Genomic DNA, 17,404 nt, shown 5'->3' with positions numbered 1-17,404 from the left:
AAGTCAATGAGTCAACCACCCAGGCACCCTGGGATGCTGCTGCCGGCCTACTAGAACCGTCCTGTCATGGGTCACAGGGGACAGAGACAACACTTTCTATACAGCCCTGTGGTGTGTGTGTGTTGGTGGGTTAGTATGTACCTCACAAATGTTTTGTTTTTGTTAACCCTTTTAGCACTGTAATTATAGTATATTATAGAATTCCGTCTGGATATTTCTTATTTTGGGCTGTAAAATGGTCAAAGAATGTCCTAGGCGTTTATGCTTTTGCCCCTTTTTTCATTATTACTTCATCTTTCAATATCTGGCAGTTATTTAATGCTCGTCTGCCACTCAAGCAAGTATGTCTTTTGCAATCACTGTTGAATTATCTCAATGTATTTTGTTCTCTTAGTTGTGCAAGCTGCATTTCACAGCTTCATTACAATTAAATGATTGAAAGTCATAATTTAAAATCATGTTGAGATTTATCCAACAGGACTGGCCTACATTTATTCAACCTTTTAGTTAATCCAGAATTACAAGGTAGAAATATGTTACCATGCTACTTACTACATTATGATGAGCTTTGGTAAAGCTTACAATGCTAGCTGTAGATTCAGCTAGCAGTGATTACGTGTGCTTTGTTTGATGTTTTAAGAGTGGTCACGTGTCGGCCATGTATTTATTTTTCCTGAGCATTTGATTGTCTCCCTGAATGAGATACAGAGTGAGATTTGCTACCATTTTGTTGCGGGTCAAAATCAATAGCCTGAGTACCTCAGGCACCAAACACAAGACATTGATCAAACTACACCGAGGTTACAACGAGCATCCAGAAGCTCCCCGAGGACAAAGATATGGTTGTTGTATCCAAACAGGATGCATAGCTCTATAGCTGGCCTGCTCGCCACTCCAGTATGTATGTAAAGGGAAACACCAGTCAAATTAAATTCTAATATGCCATTTCCATGGCCTTAAAGACAGTTCAGTCAATATTGTGAACGTGAGCTACTCTCTCACAAAGCCAGAAACCAGAGAAGTAAGAATCAAACTTGTGACGTCATCAAGTATAAAGTCTGGAGCTGCTCCGTGGACAATGAATGGGAGACTGATTTTGTGGAACCCACAGAACGTTTGTTTTCTTTATTATATCCAAATGAGCTTTATTCTACAGTAGTGTCTAAGTTCTGAAATATAATATCTACCTATGAACTCGGAACATCCCCCTGGGTGTGATTGATAAAATCGTTCCCAATTAATTGTCTAGCAGCTTTGGACTTTATACTTGAAGGTGTCACAAGTTGAGTTTTAGCACTCTAGTTTTTGGATTTGAGAGAGTTGCTAATTTTCATTCATATTTGTACCAGAGGAACAACATGAATTCTGAAATGGGGCGTGGTCCCCTTTACATTTCAAACGGGTTGTTTGAAGCCCCAATGCAGAATTTATTTGACCATAGGTTAAATTGTAGATGTATTCACATTCAGTAAAGTTGGACTTGAACATAGAAAATGTGTTTGTTTTTTGCTTTTCCCCCCAGCTTTCATAACACATTGTATCTCGAAACACAGGACTGTTTTGCTCAGTGTTTACAAATGTTGCTTGTATCAAAAGCTCAATCAATTTCAGAGTGGGAAAAAACAACAAAGTAATGTATGAAATATAATGTATGAAATATAATGTATCAAAACCTTTCAAAAACGGTATTGGGGCAACAGTGTTTCAACAGGGGCAAACTGCAAATTATCTGCAGTTTTTAAACATTTGAGATAGTTTCAAAAGACAATCACTTGCATACCGTATGCACATATAAATTGACAAAACATTTATTGAGTTCCCTGCAATTCATATATGCATTATTACACAATGGCTTTAAAGCATTTCTTCACAGTGGCTCCTGAATTTGGAGAACAATCGAGTGATCCGTTTGACACGTTGCATGCCTTTCGTCCGTTTTCAGCCTCTGATTTGGATTTTCATTATTTCCAATAATTTTTTCCCATTTGTATGGCTACCATTCTCTGTCCACCTTTTAAAAACGAAATAAATTAGAAAAAGAACAAATAAAATTATTAAAAATGTTTTAAGATCCAAACTGCCTGAGAGGCACCAGGTACAGAGAGATGGCTTAGTTACAAGACAGCGGCTTTGATTGTCCTCTAAATTGATTGATATTTTCCACCAGTTATTTTCCAGTCGTCCAGACACAAATCGCTGCGGTCGGGGGCAAAAACCATTGTCGACTTTCCATCGGCTCACATGCATTTTTGAACACATCAACGAGGTTCAAGATGACGTCTCGGGCGCTTCGGACCGCGTAAAACATGGAATATCTCCCGAAATTGGGAGTTCCGAGGTTTTAACCCGCAATCTGCAATGTGCACCTTCCTGGATAAAGAGCTTCCATAAAGAGCTTCAGAACACGGTGGTGTCGTGCCCACAACTCACAATCTTCTTTCAAACACTCGAGCGCACAATTCTTTCATCCTAGACATCAGCACCACAGCCATCTCAGCATACAGTAGTTTAAATATATATAACAAAAACAAAAATAAAGTTTAAAAACACAAATAAAAATCACCAAGCGTAGAAAATAAATTCAGTGTTATCTTACAATCATATGGGGGTGTCTTGTCTGCTCCTCCGCCCCATTAAGCGACACCTTTCATATACAGGTATTGAGCAGACAACCACGTTATTCGTTTTAAGACAGGCACGTACATCTTTTTTTGTTTCTCTCTCAAAAAGAGCATTAAAAAAAGAAAATAAACAGTAAAAAGAATACAGCAAACTTGCATAGCAGTGAAGTATAGAAAATAAAAACAAACAAACAAACTAAAAAAGGACATGGTTGCCGGAGGCGTAATTGGGCGGCGTGGGGTTAAACAGGTGGATTATAGACATAGTGAGAGTGAAGATATAATATTACATCACAGAATGCAGGTGGGAGTCAAGTGTACCTAAGAGTGTGTATATACATGAACGAGAAGTAATGTTCACCCTTGTGTGGAATTGGCGTGACGGTGGTGATTCCGATCGATAGAAAAAAAAACAACAACAAAAAAACACCCTCCCGGTGCTGTGAGTTTAAGGTGGCCGTGTCAATAAAGTGACATTCTCAGAATGGGGTGGCAAAAAATAAAACATAGGTGAATCCAGTAGATAGAACGACGTGTGGTAAAAAAAGAAAAAAAAAAGTCTGTATTCCATAGTGTCTTGGTGAGAAGGATAACGTATAGATAGATAAACTATGTTTGTATCCCCAAGAAAGGGGAAGAGAGGTCCTGGTTAAAGAGTATTGATAGATATACATTTTTTATATCCTAAGAAGGGTGTGTGTGTGGGTGGGCGTCTCTTGATCCGCGCATCGATCGATAAATTCTGTCTGTATCCTAAGGGGTGAGTGTGGCCTGGGTTTATGCCAGGCAGACAGGCGGGCAGGCAGGCTGGCAGGCAGGCAGGGTGGTGGGCAGGCAGGCTGGGGTGCAGCCCGTCTCAGAGCGAGCCTTGGGAGGACTGGGAGTTCCTGACGTTCTTGATCTCCAGCTCCATCTGCTTGATGCGCACGTCCCTCTGGTTCAGGAGCTCCCTCAGTCGCCGGATCTCCTCCTGCTGTTTGTGGAACTTCAGACGCAGCTGTGGGGGCGCGCACACACACACACACACACGCACACACACACAGAGAGAAGTTGAATCATAAGATTATGACGGTGTTAATGATTAACCCTTTAATCGCCGTTGCCGCTTTTCAGCGTCATTCCCCGCCATGCTTATTCTGCCGATGACGCTGTACAGCGTCATTGATATCAATATTTCAAAAATCTGTGATCGAAATCATATTTCTCCCCCGGAGACATTATATGTACTGGTGAGCCCCTGTCAACTCTCTAACGGTTCAAGAGCGCCATCTGGTGGCCGATCGGCAGATCGCCCAGGGCATAAACAGGGAAGTGGACGCTGGTGCTCATTTCAATTTGGTCCGATCACTCGCTATAGGTCCCGGGACTCGAGCTTGACACAATGGATAATAACTCGATAAACAACATGATTTGGACGTATATACTATTATACAACCTGGAAATGGATCGGGTATTTCTATATCCCATAATAGAAAAAATTCTGTTCCAGGCTCATCTCCCAACGGCGCAAGGAAGCTACGGTGAGTTTCAGCGTTATTTTGTAATGTCTTCTATACTAACTGCTCCAATGATCATATCACCCACACTAGATGAATGATATAACGTTGCCCACGGAATTATAAACGACCCCCCGCCCATCCGGTCATCAGCAGATCATACGTAGTAACTTCTAGAAGTACGTCCATTTGAAATGTTTTATCTCGCGCCGATTGCTATCAAACTGTATACAATCATCAATATAATGCATTTGGGGCTATAAATCACGTTCTGGAGAAAGCTGCAGAAAACGATAAAAACATACTTATACTTTAGACCGTATTTTAGTATGAATATGTGAATGAAAAAGTATAACGTTGCTACACCCTGAACAATAGATATAGGACTTTGAATGGGCCATGGTAATGTCAATTTAGCAATACAATTTAAAAAGTTATAGCCCTGCAAAGAAGGGGAACTTCTCCATGTTAAATACGGCTGGCGAGGGATGGTAAATTATGAATTTAACCCCGGCGATCAAAGGGTTAAAAGGGCATTTCACCGTAAATTTTCACTTGAATCCTATCGTTCTGTTGTGAGGAGAATGTGATAATTTGCGACATAAACGTATTTGTCCAGATCGGTTGACAAGGGCTTTGCAAGACTGATATAATCCAAAAGCACTGGAAACCACTGAAGAAAGGTTCAAGTTGTGGCCAAAAAAAACCATTTTGTCGCTATAGGGGCACCGAGTCGTACCTCGTTCTCCGTTTTCGGGGGCGAGCAGAGAGTCAGGTCTTGTCCGTTGCTGACCGACATCTGACTCTGGTCCTCTTTGGAGCTCAGCTGGTCCTGGATGTAAGTCAGCTGCTGCAGGCCCGGCCTGCTCTGGGACCGGCGGGTGTCCAGGGAGCTGCTCAGCCCCTTGCCCATGCCCAGCTCTGGGTAGGACTCCACCCGACTCCCAGGCTTCAGGGACATCAGCACTGGGCCTGGAGGTCACAGGGAAAAAGGCAGAAACCCGTCATTAGTGGATGTGGTCCAGGGCGGCACAATGGGTACATTTATATACCTGCATATTATAACCAATATAACTTTGTATGATAGCATTTAAAGGTCCCATGTTTTGCTATTCCTTTCACTATTTGGGCAATGTTACACAATTCCTGTGAGTCTATGGAACACATCTGTAAGGTTTTTTTCAAAAAGAATTATTGTTTTGTATTTCTAATCAAGTACTCAAAAGCAGCATTTACACACACTGTTAGACCCCCCTAGGCATGGTCTAATTCTCATAACCCACGACTGCACGTGTAATGGCTTTTATACAATGGCCGATGTCATCCAACCTTATTGCTATACAATAAACACACATTAATTGAAGATTTATTGACAAAACCAATAGCAGCTGGGAGGTGCGCTGTTTTAAGTGAGCATGGATTATTGAATTGATTGATTGATTGCTAATTTTATTACTGTCAGCCTTGTTTCCAACTGGTTAAGCTTGGCGACTCTTTCGAAGTCTCTCTTTTTCGAAGTTGGTTAAGGTTAGAGTTTGGAATCAGGGCTGGTGGTCTATCGCCCTGCTCTAAAGACAAACTCTAACCTTAACCAACTTCGAAAGAGAGCGACTTCGAAAGAGTCGCCAAACTTAACCAGTTGGAAACAAGGCGGACAGTAATACAATTTGTAATCAATCAATCAATCAATTCAATAATCCACGCTCACTTAAAACAGCGCACCTCCCAGCTGCTTCTATAGAAACTAGGTAAAAAAAGAAAAAAATTATTTTGCAATTACTGCCACGCACTTTCAGCATCTTATACCATTCTCTGCCAGTACTGTAAGTCTATGGAGATGTTCACCTTCTTTGCAGGGCAATAACTTTTTAAATTGTATTGCTAAATTGACATTACTATGGCCCATTCAACATCGATTATCTATCGTTCAGGATGTAGGAACGTTTTACTTTTTCATTCACACATTCATACGAAAATACCGTCTAGAATATAAATATGTTTTTATCGTTTTCTGCAGTAATTCCTAGAACGTGAGATATAGGCATAAATGCATATATAGATTATCAAATGCCGTTTGTTGCCGATCCACGCTATATTAAAATGTTCAACTGTACATGGTCCTAAACGTTATGACTGATCATGCCAGGGCTGTACAGTGCGACATATATATTGCACGTGCTACAGCAACAGCGGTCTGTGCGATGAATGGATTTACTTCAGTAGCACTGGTGCGATAGGGATTCGGTTCATATAGATACTCTTATTTTGAAAATCCTGTAGCGGGTCTCATTTCTGCCCAAGCGCAGCTCCAGCCATAATATCTAGGCTCCGACAGCTAGCAACGTTCAGGTGCATATGATACTCTTATTTTGAAAAAACTCTGTGACAACTCGACGAGTCATATCCGCCCTATCCGTGCTTCTGCAAGCAGAGCAGCGCGTTGGTCGGTTGGTGCGCACTGCTGCGTTAACACAGCAGTGCGCCTACACGTCCCGAAATGAGTCTGTGGTGTTTTTTTCTTCTCGCAACGGGTCAAATGCATCTACATGCTTTGCACCGTCGCCATTCCTTTATGCGCACATCGCCCCGAAATTAACGTTTATGTACCATTACAATCACTACAAGCTAAGCTAACAAGCTAATCCTGATCAGAGGCAGAGGTGCAGAGCCAGCAGACACAGTGTGGACTGGGGAAAGGGAAATGGGGGGGCACTCTCTCCCCTTCCCTGTGTGTGTGCGTGCGTTTGGAAAGACGATGAAGTCACTAGTCAGGACTCAGGACAGGAGTATATTATAGTAAACTGAGGATTACTGAGGATGGACAGATAATGTTGATATTCAAATATAAAAAAGTTTCGAGAGGAGTGGAAGTTTGAAGACAGACTAGACTACAATATGATGCGGGGGTGGTGAGTTGAAACAGTGTGTGTGATGAATGAATGAAAACTTTATTTAACAGATTGCAGAATGGGTACAGTACAGTACGGCTCAATACACACAATTGTTAAGGGGATGCAGACCAGAGAAAGAAGTTTGTCTTGTTTACATCAGGGTCCCCCATTGTGTGTGTGTGTGTGTGTGTGTATGTGTGTGTGTGTGTGTGTGTCCCAACCGACCCCACTTCTATGTTTCAATAAATTATTTGCATTTAAAACTATTAACGCTGACTCATTCCTTCAGTCCACTCAAAATTATGCTAATATTCCTTATGTTGTTTATGATATTAATTGAAAATAGCATATGAGAGTATTATAGTAATAATAACACATGGTGTTACAAAGGGTCAGATTAAACCGAATATATGTATTTATTGATTGATATATATTGCATAATATTTGTATATCGTTTGATATCCCTTGTGTATTCTTTGTACATATACACGGAATATCCCTTTAACCTAGTAGCCTACAGACCATAATATTTCGTTCTCTTATTGGGTGGCGTGCCACCAGCGCCAGTGTCTTACCCCCAGAGTCGAGTTCAAAGCTACCGTCAGGACATGTCTGTACATGCCCGGTTCTGCCCAGGACTACGAGACAGGAATAAGGCTGGTACTAGTTTGTTCGCCCAACATATAAATATGGCGCAGGTGAATACAGAAGTAGTTCAGTCCGCAGTCCGTTCAGTTCAGTCTTAGTAACAAGTGAAGCCTCACCCACTATGCAACGTGCGGTGAAGTAGGGCTCGTATTGCCCCAAGATAGAGTCTTGTTTATCCTAATACGTTTGTTCAACGTATCGTTCGCTCCTTACTAGTAAAAGCCTTCATCACGAGTCAAAGACCAAGTGAAGTGAGCAATTGTGTGTCTAAATAGAGCACTTATAGCCGCGTGCGAATAGGATAGTAAGAGTATCGGAGCTTGGTTGAATGACGTCAAGTTCAACTTGGTTGGTGTGAAGTACCGCGCACCGGAGGATCTGCACCGGGGAATGCAGAGCCCCTTTCCGGCTGGAGTATTATTATTATTGCTTTGTACCAGGCTGGTGGAGAGGATAAGAATCGTCTACACCCACTGCTGTGGGACCTGCCCGTGAGGACATCACTCGAGTCCGTCTCTATTGGAGAGGCTGACCGGCTTCCACCTGTGCTGCGCGCATACTGGGATTACAGTCGCTGCCTTTCGTCTGCCGAGCAGGGAGTAATATACCGCCTCCAGGAGCCTATTGAGTCCCCGCTGACCCAGACTTTGCATTAGAGCATTGCCTCCCCCTGCTGGCTTACAACCGGTAGGAATCCCCCTACCAGTATCCCCTAGATATAATTCCTAATATTCAAGTTGTATTCTTATCTCATGCGTAACCAGAGAATGGACATTCATTATTGATTTGCCTACGCACATTCCTTTGCCTTATAAGCGCATCCAAAGTAAAATAGAGAAGTATATTATGTACCTTTGGCTGCAATAAATACTTGATTACACCTTTGTGTGGAACCGATTCATTGTGGGAAGTGTTCATCATATTTATATATCATGTACTGTATGTCCAGTAATTAAAGTACATAAAGCGGTAGTGGTTTAATGATACCATACTTATCAATACAGTCAGGGAATTGTACCCCTCAGTTACACATGGCGATATACTAAATGACAGCCAAACATGGCACTGCAACTAAATAACACAAATACAATAGGCACATTTGTGACTGTTACAAATATAACACGTTTTATACTTGTGCTACAAGATTTTGGCCTGTGCTACAAAACTATCAACCTCTGTAGCACCAGTGCTATGTGCAAAAAAAGTTAACGTACAGCCCTGGATCATGCGCGGATGAACGGAGGGGGGGGGGGGTCGTTTATAATTCCGTGATCGTCGTTAAATGCTTTATGTAGTATGGGTGATATATAGATCAGAGCAGTTTGCATGGATAATAATAAACAAACAGGCTGAAAGTCACGGCAGCCTCCTCTTACCGTTGGGCGATGAGACTGGAGCAAAAAGATCCCAGTTATTTGATGGGGATCGAGTCGATCCATTTCCGGTTTGTATAATACTAATACACGCCCAAATCATGTCGATTATTGAGTTATGGCAGCGATCCATATCCACGGTGTGTGGCTAGAGTCCCGCGACGATATGCAAGTGGCCGGACGCATTTAGGAGACGCACCGAGATCCAACCGGCCATTTCCGGTTTGGTAACTCGCCGATCATCCACCAGGGGGCAGTATTGAAGCGTTGCAGAGTTGTGCCGGCTCACACAGCATCAGACCAGGCTCCGTGAGGGAAATATGAATACCATGGCGAAAAAATGAAATATGATCAAAATAACGTCGTACACCGTGGATTGGCAGAATTAGCATGAACTTGAAACACGTCGTACAACGTGAATGGCGCAGGATGTGTTAATCAATCAATCAATCAATTCGCACAATTTTTATTTTGTTCCACAATGACTCATGACCCACTAATTACATAATCCAACATTGTGTAACTAACACATTCGCCGTGACAGAATCGTTTTTGATTTAGTCTTTATGACCCTATCAACATATGTATCTATTCGTAACGTTTACTGTCCGCCATCTTGCTTGCATTTCTAAAAACTCGCACGGCGGAATGATAGTAATTCGGTTGTGGGCGGGTCCTGGGACCAAGAGCGTTTTTTTTCTTTTTTTTTTTATTATTATCTTTCTTCCCCTCCTTTTCCCCGATTTTTCTCCCATCCCACCCTTCCTGGTTGTTGCGTACTTTCCCCTACTGTTGGTCCGGGAGACCGGAGACTGTCACATGCTTTCCTCCGACGCATGTGCAGCCTGGGGCAGGCCAACCTGGCCGCGCAGGTTCTCACCGGGGAGAGTGTAGCGTGTGGGAGGCCACACTATCTCTCCTCAGATCCAACCCTCGCTGAGCAGGCGCCCCGACCGAACTGTAGGGGTCGCTGTCCACAACGCCCAGGACCCACCCTTCAGCTTCCCACCCCCTGATACAGCCAATTGTATCAGCGTGAGAGGACAGCCAAGCTGATAGCAACGCCGGGAGCTGGATTCGAACAGGCGAATCCTAGTGTCTCCCGGTGTTGGTGACGAACGTAATCTCCGTGCGCCACCTGCCCCCCCTAAGAGCGTGGGGTTATGACAAATAACCATGTGTAACTTGACTGTTTCAGCCAATCAGAATCGAGAAATTTGCATGCCATTGTATAAATGTATCTATACGCCAGTAGCCCTGACCTCTGTCCATGCCATCGAGCCACTCTTCTGCAGTCAGGGCAGCCTGGTCACCAGCCGTCATAGGGTAGATGTCTTCTTGGTATGATTCAGACTGTAAAACACACACACACACTTCTCTATTTACCATGTGTTACACTGGCTTCTTTATAGGACGTCCGCTTTATTGGGGTCAGAACAAACATATATCAGAGGTAATCTTTTATTCTTATTACTCGTAGCTTCGGCTGCCTTCAGGTCTGTGGCGGCTTATGTGTTTGGTAAATGGTAAATGGCTGCATTTATATAGCAGCTTTTATCCAAAGCGCTTTACAATTTGTTCCTCACATTTTACCCATTCACTCACACATTCACACACCGACGGCGGAGGCAACCATGTAAGGTGTCAACCTGCTCATCGGGAGCAATTAGGGGTTAAAAGAACACGCCAACATTTTGGGAAATTCGCTTATCGTCTACTCCAGAGAGAGACAAGAAGATAGATACCAGTTTTCTCTCTGTGTTCAGTAGAAAGCTATCTGGCTGCCCGTTAGCCTAGCTTAGCACAATGAATAGAAGTGGACATGGCCGGTTAGCCTAGGCATTGGCCAACACCTCTCCCGAAGGCTAACCGGCCATTTCCGCTTCCATTCATTGTGCTAAGCTAGGCTAACATACAGCCAGATAGCTTTCTACTGAACGCACAGAGAGGAAACTGGTATCCATCTTTGTGTCTCTCTCTGGAGTAGACGGTAAGCTAATTTCCCAAAATGTTGACGTGTTCCTTTAAGTGGAATCGAACCGGGAACCTCCGTATTACCAGACAACTGCTCTACCTCCCGAGCCACTGTCGCCACTGTGTGCGTGTGTGTGTGTGTGTGTGTGTGTTGGTTTCTTTACCCTGCGGGGAACGATCATGGCCAGAGGCTCGATGAGGCTCTTGGTGGTCACCAGCCTGTAGAACCTGAACACCTCGCAGGAGCAGACGTCCAGCCCTCTCTTTGGCATCACACCTGAAGACACACGCCAGAGACAGACAGGAGGACACACGCCAGAGACAGACAGGAGGACACACACCAGAGACAGACAGGAGGACACACACCAGAGACAGACAGGAGGACACACACCAGAGACAAACAGACAGGAGGAGGACAGAATGTACACAGTCAGATAGGCAACAAACGACACAGCTATGTTTTTCATTGTAATGGGAGAAAGTCAAACACCAGAGTTTTAAAAGTCCTTTTGGAGAAAGATGATCCCTGCACAGACATGCGCGTGCATGGACACACACACACACACACACACGCGCCGCCTCTGCTTCTTTAATTGGGGTTTTGGGCTTGAAATTACAGTCAGAGAACCTTTCTCAAGAAAGCCAATTTTGTGTATTGAATGAAAGGTCCTTTCACAAAAACGTCAAGCAATCTGCAGTAAAAGATGCAGTTTTCCAGCTCTCTGGCTTTTCAATGTTATTTTAGCAACGTAGGTATGAAGTACTGTTTCCATTTACAACTATTTAAACAATAAAAGGGAATATACTGTGACTCAAATAAATTCAATTCAATACTTTTTCAATCATGAAGTGTAATAAAGATTTAGGTATTATGCAGTGAACTGGTGGGGAAATATAATCAAAATGTATGGAATGGGAGCAAATCAAAAGTCAGGATGCATCGAGAATTGTTTTATAACTGAACGTAGGCCCATAACAGCCATGAGGCCCCTACTGGCAACTGGGACCAAAAGTCCATTTGATAACATGGAGAAAAAATATATACTGTTGGTCAGAGTCGTTTGTAAAATTGCACATCTCCAAATGCCTCAGATTGCTGCCTGTATGTAAGTGTCTTTCCAAAGTGAAGAAAACATTTCACCTCAGGACCTCAATTATTTTTTCTTTTGCAAAAATAATGAATAAATAAAAAAGATCCAGTTGCAGGTTGTCCATAAAGGACTGGTTTTGTGAGCATGCATTAAGCTACTGCCTATATATAGGCTAACATCTCCTCGAATAGCTATCTCCATTTTATCCGTGACCAGTCCACAGAGTCCTAATCTGTATACTACCATGATCTCTTTCATCATCGTGAAACGTTGTATTTTCCCGTGGGCTTGTGAAGCCCATTGAAATGTGTAATGTGATTTTGAGGCTATACAAATAAACTTGAATTGACTTGACTATTTCCAGTATAATATAATAATAAACTTTGTTGTGAGTAACGCTGTGTAGATGAAGACCATCGCAAACTTGAAGAATGGCCAAAGAAAGTGGGCTTCTTTTTCTCTCCCATAGCGATGCCAAAGACTAAAAAGTAATGTTTTTATCACCCCGCCAGGGTGCGTGAGTATGTAATGTCTGGCTCCAGGTGGTCTTCTGTGCGTCACCACATATAAAGAACGACTACAGCTCGGACCACTCGGTTTGGCTATTCAAATACAGCAGGGTTATTTGCACAGCAGGTTTGCTTACAGGTGCAAAGGAGTTAGTCAGGTGACATTTAGCATGTGCACGCACACACACACACACACACACACACACACACACACACACACACACACACAGGCTTTAAAATTAGGCACCGCCACAAAACAACAATACATGTCATTTAGCAGAGTCTCGTAGGCAAAACACATTTCAGTACTGTAGAGTAGGAACAACTTCGCTGCACGGATATTTTCCCCGTTTCCAGAAACAGGATTTACAGGCGCCATACAGATATATATCAGGGGGGGGTGGTATCAGGTGAGAGATAACAGGTGAATGGGACGGGGGTTGGAACATGTCTGGGAGATTGTTTGAAGGGGGGGGATCATTATTCCACAATGTCGGCGAAAAGGGTTCACATCATGATGATGTGGACAGAAGTGGGGACCTCACGTCGATATGTTGTGCTGAGTCAGGCCCGTGGCACCTCTAAATGTTGTGCTGAGTCAGGCCCGTGGCACCTCTAAATGTTGTGCTGAGTCAGGCCCGTGGCACCTCTAAATGTTGTGCTGAGTCAGGCCCGTGGCACCTCTAAATGTTGTGCTGAGTCAGGCCCGTGGCACCTCTAAATGTTGTGCTGAGTCAGGCCCGTGGCACCTCTAAATGTTGTGCTGAGTCAGGCCCGTGGCACCTCTAAATGTTGTGCTGAGTCAGGCCCGTGGCACCTCTAAATGTTGTGCTGAGTCAGGCCCGTGGCACCTCTAAATGTTGTGCTGAGTCAGGCCCGTGGCACCTCTAAATGTTGTGCTGAGTCAGGCCCGTGGCACCTCTAAGAGGCTCAGAGGTTTCCAATTCCTGTGGCTTTAATCGCCCCCCACTCTAGAGTCCAAACTGAGTCCCCCACGTTTCCAAGACATATTTCACAAGCTAAACAGTATCTTCAAAAGGTAGAGAATTGATTTGGTTCATGCTACTTGCTACCAGGAAGAATAACCACAGCACTGCTGTGGCTAATGGGGATTGGGGATCCAAATAAACGTAAACTTCAAAAACATCCGTTTTGTTCATTGAATACATCTAAACAATTTAGATTTGTTTGACTCATTTGTCCTCTCAAAACGTAGAGCCAAGCATTTAGCCATTTCCATTAGATGTAGGGAGTTTTCAGAATGTACAAGGTGTTTAAGGTACAATTATCAGATAGACAGACAGCCTATGGAAGTGATGACTCAGCACAAAGTGGCTAGTTAATACCTCTAGAAGGGAAAAGCACATGAAACAATGGGTCTGATCTATGAACTCATATCAAGGCAAGAATGACATGGAACCCACACGTCAAAAGCAACGATCCTTTAAGACATTTGTTTGACAAAATGAGAACGCAATCTGTATTTATTCATTTATTTATTCCCCCTCCCCTCACACACACACAAAATGGATTTGTAGCATTTCTGAACGAAGCCTTTCATAATACTTCTTTATAAAGTACAAAGTCTGAGTGATGATGAAGCTCACTGAATGACATGTACAGTCAATGAAGGAAACAGACTAAGTGTGTGTGTCTGCGCGTGTGTGTGCGTGCGTGTGTGGGGAACAGTTGTGATTGGAGGATCAAGAAAAGAGGGTGGAGCTTGAGATAGGTCAATATACAGAAAAACATTAGATGTATAACTTCACCAACATTCAAGCAGCCAATAAATAACCAATAGCCAATAAAGTACAGGCACAAAACAACATTGTGTGTGTGTGTGTGTGCGCTTTAGGGCTGTACCGAATGTAATTATTATTATTATTATAATTTTTTTTACATTCAAAGCCTCTATTGAAGTATTCGAATGAAGCTTCGAATGTCTGTCGTCATATTATTTTATGACATAATCATAAATCTTTTTTAAACATTATTATTCTTTTTCCCCCCTCAAACTAAATCCTCAATTTTAATAAAGTGATTCATCTGATTTTTTTTATTAAATCAACTTTCTTTAATGAATATAACTAGTCAGTTTCGTCAACATAAATAATCCAATAAGGGCACGGTTGGTACGAAAGTGATGGTGACGTCTTGATGGAGCGCCGAACGGATGCAGATATGCTACATAATTTTAGATAAATGTTTTATTAAAATGTTTATGACGAGTCATATACTATAATAGTATAATACTATAATATTAGTGTAGCCTAATATTTATCTGCAACTGAAGAAAAACCCCATTGGCTTAAACAGAATGAATAGACACAAAAGAAATATTCAAATTTCTTTCTTTATAATTTCTTTTTAATGTTGATTTAGTATTCGAATGTCAACGTTATGAATGAAGCTTCGAAACTGCAAACTATTCGGTACAGCCCTAGCGTGTGTGTGTGTGTGTGTGTGTGTACATGCTACTTACACATTCCTTTCTGAGGTAGGTGGGAGCGATACTCTGTGAGGTATTGCAGGTAGGGCTTCTCTGAGCTGATCTCATAGTACCTGATGGTCCCGTCGCCCTAAAAGGATAAAGACAAACTTTGTGTCTCGCTGACCTCTCCCAATAAGAGGCTTTGCAGTACAGGTCTATTTCTTTCCAACATGGCTGCCTGTAACTAACATTGATAACCACTTCTGAAAGAAAATGTCTATCTGTGCAGTGGCAAGAGTAGGTAAAACACTGGAAAAGCATGATGTCACTGCGTTGCTGGTAGGGTTAGCTCGCCTAGTGCAGCTTTCAATACACAGTAGCAGGAGTTGGTTGGGCTTGACGTGCCGAGACAGCTTGTACACGACCCTCAGCCTGTCTGGCCTCACGTGGTATGAGGCTGCAATCCATCACCTGGAAGACAATAGGCGTGGGAAGAGGACTAACAAGCCAACTCCAAAACCCTCCCCCAGAGGTTAAATGGGTTTGCGTAGGGCCAACAACCCTACCTGGAAAAAAAGCACGTTACTAAAGCATCTACGATAATTCAAAACCAACTCGACCTGGGAAAAGAAGGGCTCCCACACAGGAGGCGCATGACGCCGTGCAGTGAAAGCCGAAAGGAAGCTGTAAGGCCGACTCCCCTCTTAACCCCCAGGAAAACCACCAGAATTGCCACATGGAACATCAGGACGATGTACGAACCAGGGAAGACAGTCCAGGTAGCACAGGAGATGAGGAACTACAACATTTCTCTCCTTGGCTTGTGTGAGACAAGGTGGCTACAAGCAGGACAACTGAGATTGGCATCTGGGGAGATGGTGCTCTACTCCGGTCATACAGAAGAAGGCGCCCCACACACGGAAGGGGTGGCCCTGATGCTGGCTCCGGAGGCACAGCGCTCTCTCATTGGTTGGGAACCGGTGAACCCACGAATCATCACCGCCAAGTTCACCACTAAGAAGGACAACATCAGACTATCCATCATTCAGTGCTACGCGCCGACAAACGACACCGAAGACGAGAAGAAAGACAATTTCTATGAACAACTGCAGGCTGTACTGGACAGACGGAGAGAAAAAGATATCACCATCCTCATGGGTGATTTCAACGCCAAGATAGGAGCCAACAACATAGGCTACGAAGACATCATGGGCGTACATGGATTGGGGCAGATGAATGAAAATGGAGAAAGGTTTGCAGACCTGTGCTCCCTCAACCAACTGGTAATAGGAGGCAGCATCTTCCCCCACAAACGTATCCACAAGGCCACATGGAGATCTCCAGATCAAGTTACGGAGAATCAAATAGACCACATATGCATCAACAGAAAGTTCAGGAGGTCATGGCAAGATGTACGAGTCAAGAGAGGGGCAGACGTGGCATCAGACCATCATCTCGTGCTGGCGATCATAAAACTACGTCTGAAGAAGTATGCCACAACCACCGGCGCAAGAACCAGATATGACATTGGACTTCTTAGGAACAAAGAAATACAGAGTAGATTCCAGATCAGCCTTACCAACAGGTACCAGCAACTACAGGAACAGGATGAAGACACAGATGTGGACATAGAAACTCAATGGCAGCACACAAAGACGTTGTGGCTGGACACCTGCAAAGAAATATTGGGAAAGAAGAAGACAAAACACAAGGAATGGGTCTCAATGGAAACACTCCAGAAACTGAAAGAAAGAAAGGAGAGGAAAGAGATACTGAACACAAGCAAAACAAGATCAGGAAAAGCAAAGGCACAGGAAGAATACACCCAAGCCAATAAGGAGGTGAAGAGTAGCATTAAGAAGGATAAAAGAGATCACATAGACAACTTAGCCAAACAAGCAGAAACAGCGGCAGGGCAAGGCAACATGAAAGACCTCTATATGATCACTAGGAAGTTAGCAGGCAAGTTCCAACAAACGGACAAACCGGTAAAAGACAAACAGGGAAACCCACTTATAACAACAGAGGACCAACGGAGAAGATGGGCTGAACATTTCAAAGAACTACTGAACCAACCAGCCCTGACAGAGCCAGCGGACATTACACCAGCGGAGAGAACACTTCCAATAAACTGTGATAAACCCAGCAAAGCAGAGATCAAAAAAGCTATTATCTCAACAAAGGACGGAAAATCTGCAGGACCAGATGAAATACCAGCAGAAGCCATCAAGGCCGACTTGAAGACTGCGGTAGATATGCTTCATAGCCTCTTCACCAAGATCTGGGAGGAAGAAAAGATTCCAGAAGAATGGAAAGATGGAATCATCATCAAGCTACCAAAAAAGGGAGATCTTACCAACTGCAACAACT

The 17,404-nt window shown here is 43.3% G+C and overlaps 1 protein-coding gene across 1 annotated transcript in view; it reads right to left on the bottom strand.

Annotated features, from left to right (window-relative positions):
* Window positions 1-1,817: 1,817 nt before the first annotated feature.
* The window catches only part of coro2aa (coronin 2Aa), an 80,860-nt gene continuing 65,273 nt past the window's right edge, over window positions 1,818-17,404 (bottom strand). Inside the window, exons 8-12 of the mRNA XM_084317905.1 lie at window positions 15,086-15,182; window positions 11,168-11,280; window positions 10,292-10,382; window positions 4,857-5,089; window positions 1,818-3,618 (exon numbers count right to left, since the gene is read on the bottom strand). Coding sequence (XP_084174031.1) covers window positions 3,478-3,618; window positions 4,857-5,089; window positions 10,292-10,382; window positions 11,168-11,280; window positions 15,086-15,182 — 675 coding nt within the window. The 3' untranslated portion in view covers window positions 1,818-3,477. The remainder of the gene's footprint in view (window positions 3,619-4,856; window positions 5,090-10,291; window positions 10,383-11,167; window positions 11,281-15,085; window positions 15,183-17,404) is intronic.

This window comes from Notolepis coatsorum (assembly GCF_963971535.1).
Source record: "Notolepis coatsorum genome assembly, chromosome: 7".
NCBI classification, from domain to species: Eukaryota; Metazoa; Chordata; class Actinopteri; order Aulopiformes; family Paralepididae; genus Notolepis; species Notolepis coatsorum.
This window is presented reverse-complemented; position numbering and strand designations above follow the sequence as displayed.